This window comes from Vanessa cardui, chromosome 28, assembly GCF_905220365.1.
Source record: "Vanessa cardui chromosome 28, ilVanCard2.1, whole genome shotgun sequence".
Classification (NCBI taxonomy): domain Eukaryota; kingdom Metazoa; phylum Arthropoda; class Insecta; order Lepidoptera; family Nymphalidae; genus Vanessa; species Vanessa cardui.
In genome coordinates this window covers 6,297,901-6,301,412 of record NC_061150.1, presented here as the reverse complement: position 1 = coordinate 6,301,412, position 3,512 = coordinate 6,297,901, and the positions used below count along the sequence as shown (strand labels likewise).

Here is a 3,512-nt window from a genome sequence, read left to right as displayed (position 1 = left end):
AAAGTAGGACCAGACCACCAAAGTTCCATTGACATTAAATGCTGAGTTTTTAAGACCTCTCGAGATTAAGTCTGCAGGGTTAGATGTGGTAGATACATATCGCCAGGACGAGGGTTTCGTTAATTCTAATATTTCATTAGTACGATTAGCTGGTGCTGTCGCTATTGCGATAGTATTCAAATCTTGTTTTTTTATGTATAAGTTGGCGGACGAGCATATGGGCCTGATGGTAAGTGGTCACTCATAAACAATGACGCTTTAAGAAATATTAACTATTCCTAACATCGTCAATGCCAACCTTGGGAACGAAGACGTTATGTCCCTTGTGCCTGTAGTTTACTACTCACCCTTCAAACCGGAACACAACAATACTGAGTACTGTTATTTGACGGTAGAATAACTGATGAGTGGATGGTACCTACCCAGATGGGCTTGCATAAAGCCCTACCACCAACTAAATGTTAAGCAAATGTTTTTATATACGTATAGATTGTTTTACAATACATTGTTTTATTTGACTACCATACTTTTTTTTTACAATAAGCTAGCCAAATGAATATTAAAAAAAAATTGTTGAATTTTTTACGTTGACACAGTTATGGAATAAAAATAACCGTTGTATAGGTACGAAGACTTAAATTATAGAATTGTTGCCTAATTTTTAATTTTTACTCATTAATTTTAAGACTGCGATAAGACTGTTCGACTATGTTTTTCAACTGTTAAGCATGTTCCTTGTTTATTTTTTAAGTGTTATTTTTAGTTAGTGTTACACATTGACACAATATATGTAAGAAATTTGTAATCAATAAATCAATCTTGCGTGTTAGATTATGCTCAGCAATTTATTGGTTTTATTGGATGATTTATTTTAAGTGTTATTTTTAGTTAGTGTTACACATTGACACAATATATGTAAGAAATTTGTAATCAATAAATCAATCTTGCGTGTTAGATTATGCTCAGCAATTTATTGGTTTTATTGGATGATTTATTTTAAGTGTTATTTTTAGTTAGTGTTACACATTGACACAATATATGTAAGAAATTTGTAATCAATAAATCAATCTTGCGTGTTAGATTATGCTCAGCAATTTATTGGTTTTATTGGATGATTTATTACCTACGTCTAAAAAGATTGACTGTTAATTCAAATATACTTATCAATAAAAGTTTTATTCAAAATGTTATAATATATATATATCTATATATATAGCTACATTCGCCTAACCAAAACATTGCGTATAGCCCTGCCTCGAATTAACTCATTTCCATTGTCGGTGGTGCTTTATTGCACAGAATGGTCTTCATTACCTTCAAGACCTGGCTGGCATGTCACTCGGAGGTGGTATCCTAGCAGCTACTGCGATGTTGTGTAGCACACAACATGCATTGGTGATTTTGCTAGCCAGGTCAGGGTGATAATGAAGAACTCTGTGTCAAAACAGACACCTCCAACGTGCCTTAAGTAATCCGAAACAGCGCTCAATACGAGACCTGACTTGGACATGACGCCGAGTGTACTCCTCTTCCTGGGATCCTGGTTCAGCATTTAATATAGGCGTCCATTAGCCAGGGCCGTTGCGGATATCCAGAATATCCTAAAAAAATCAATTCTTAATTAGAGGATAATTGAGTACATAGTCCAGTTCCATGGTCAATGTCTTACCTAATAACCAAACTTGTTTCCCATTATTATGAAGCTCTTGCATATATGTCTCCACTTGACTTGCAGACCATATGTGTGAGTCATGCGTTGCTCCACCAAACTTGGAGTTTACGTTTATGATTTTTAGGTCATAATCACATACCTGAAAATAATATAAAACTAAGTAGGTAGGTACATATATCAATATTACTTGGTTTTCACAGACAAAAGAATTGGATGAAAGAGTTAATAATAAATAGTGAGAAACAAAGTTACATAATTAGATTTTTACACTTTTTATATTCTTCATATGAGTAGATTTTTTCTAGCTAATTACCATTTGAACATTTAAGGAATGGTATCCTTTTCTATTAAAAAAAATATGTTCTTCCTCATTTGGTCTAATAATTGCAATATGGGTACAGTCAATGCACCCTATCACTCCAGGCAGATTATGTTTTCTTAGAAATCTGTAAATCAGTTGACAATAAACAATAAATACAAACAAGTAACTAGATAGTAATTGTATACATAAGTAGCTTCATAACCTTCTGCTTCAGTAAAGCTATTTTTTTATATAAGTATATATTAATATTATTACATACTTTTCTTTGATATGGGATCTTTCTTGTGGTGTTTGTGGAAACACTATCCACCTGTTGACCATCCAATTATGATTAAGCGTGTTGACAACTTCCCTGATACAACGACTTGTTGTACGCTGTGTCAAATGTTGGCCTATACCCACAATTTTTGGTAAGACCCTGTAGCTAAAAAGCTAAGGGCACACAAGACCTGAAAATTATAATATTACCTAAGTAAGTTCTACCTACTTAGTGTGGTAGTATTGTGTATACAGTATTGTGTGTAACCAACAAACGTTTATGCTGGGATGCTGATTTCGGTAAGTTTATTTAAGTACAACAAAGTTGTACTCACAAGCACCTAATTGCTTGCATTAAATATTTCCAGGGAAATTTCAGCGGATCCTTTTAATCTAGCACGATATTTTAGATCGTCACATAATTTTCGGAAAGTGGCTTTGTTTAGCCTGAAGTGTTATATGAACAACAACTCTGGCATATCTTCTATTGTTTCCAAATCTCTTCTTAAAGTTAATCTCCTTTGGCGTCTCTGCCATGTGTTTTCATTGTGTGCAGCCCAGAATAAACGTAAATAATGCATTTTTTTACCAGTTAAAATAATGGCTGTCGAATGAAATCGTCCATGTTGTTTCGATATCTACAGCATCTTTGTATTCGCTTCGATAACTTTTTTGACAATCGCGATCGCAACGAAGGCGATCAAAGAAAGTGCTGTTTGTCTACGCGTTTGTATGGTAACGATGGATAACGTTCGATAACTAATTGCTAATCTATGGTTTCGTAATGAATTTTAACATTGTCTACCAATCTGCGATAGCGATGTCGATTGACCACGTGATTTAGCGCAGTATGTCAATCCCATACATTTTGTTCTTTTCTAACTTCGCTATCGTTTTTTAAATGTTACTTTGTCTAAGCCCCCAGGTTTATACATGCAGCGGCCATGGTGTTGTGTGTGTGTGTGTGTGTGTGTGTGTGAGAGTGTGTGTGTGCGTGCGTGCGTGCGTGCGTGCGTGCGTGCGTGCGTGCTAGCGTGCGTGCGTGCTTGCGTGCGTGCGTGCGTGCGTGCGTGCGTGCGTGCGTGCGTGTGTGTGTGTGAGTGTTCCTCGGGAGGTCGGGAGATTAACTATTATTTCTGGCGTCTCCGGAGATCCGGGAGGGTTGGGAACCCTACTCGCTCGTATCGTGGATTTTTGTCGGGACCACCATCACAAGAAAAATAAATACGGGTTTTATAAAACCTTCTCGAGTTTTCATAA

At 36.1% G+C, this 3,512-nt stretch overlaps 1 protein-coding gene across 1 annotated transcript; it reads right to left on the bottom strand.

Annotated features, from left to right (window-relative positions):
- Positions 1 to 1,228: 1,228 nt before the first annotated feature.
- Positions 1,229 to 3,221, bottom strand: LOC124541739 (putative nuclease HARBI1). Its single transcript, XM_047119681.1, has 4 exons — positions 2,254 to 3,221; positions 1,986 to 2,118; positions 1,670 to 1,811; positions 1,229 to 1,601 (listed from the first exon to the last, which is right to left on the bottom strand). The coding sequence occupies exons 1-4, from the start codon at positions 2,313 to 2,315 to the stop codon at positions 1,546 to 1,548; spliced, it is 393 nt and encodes a 130-aa protein (XP_046975637.1). The 5' UTR covers positions 2,316 to 3,221; the 3' UTR covers positions 1,229 to 1,545.
- Between the last annotated feature and the right edge of the window lie 291 nt (positions 3,222 to 3,512).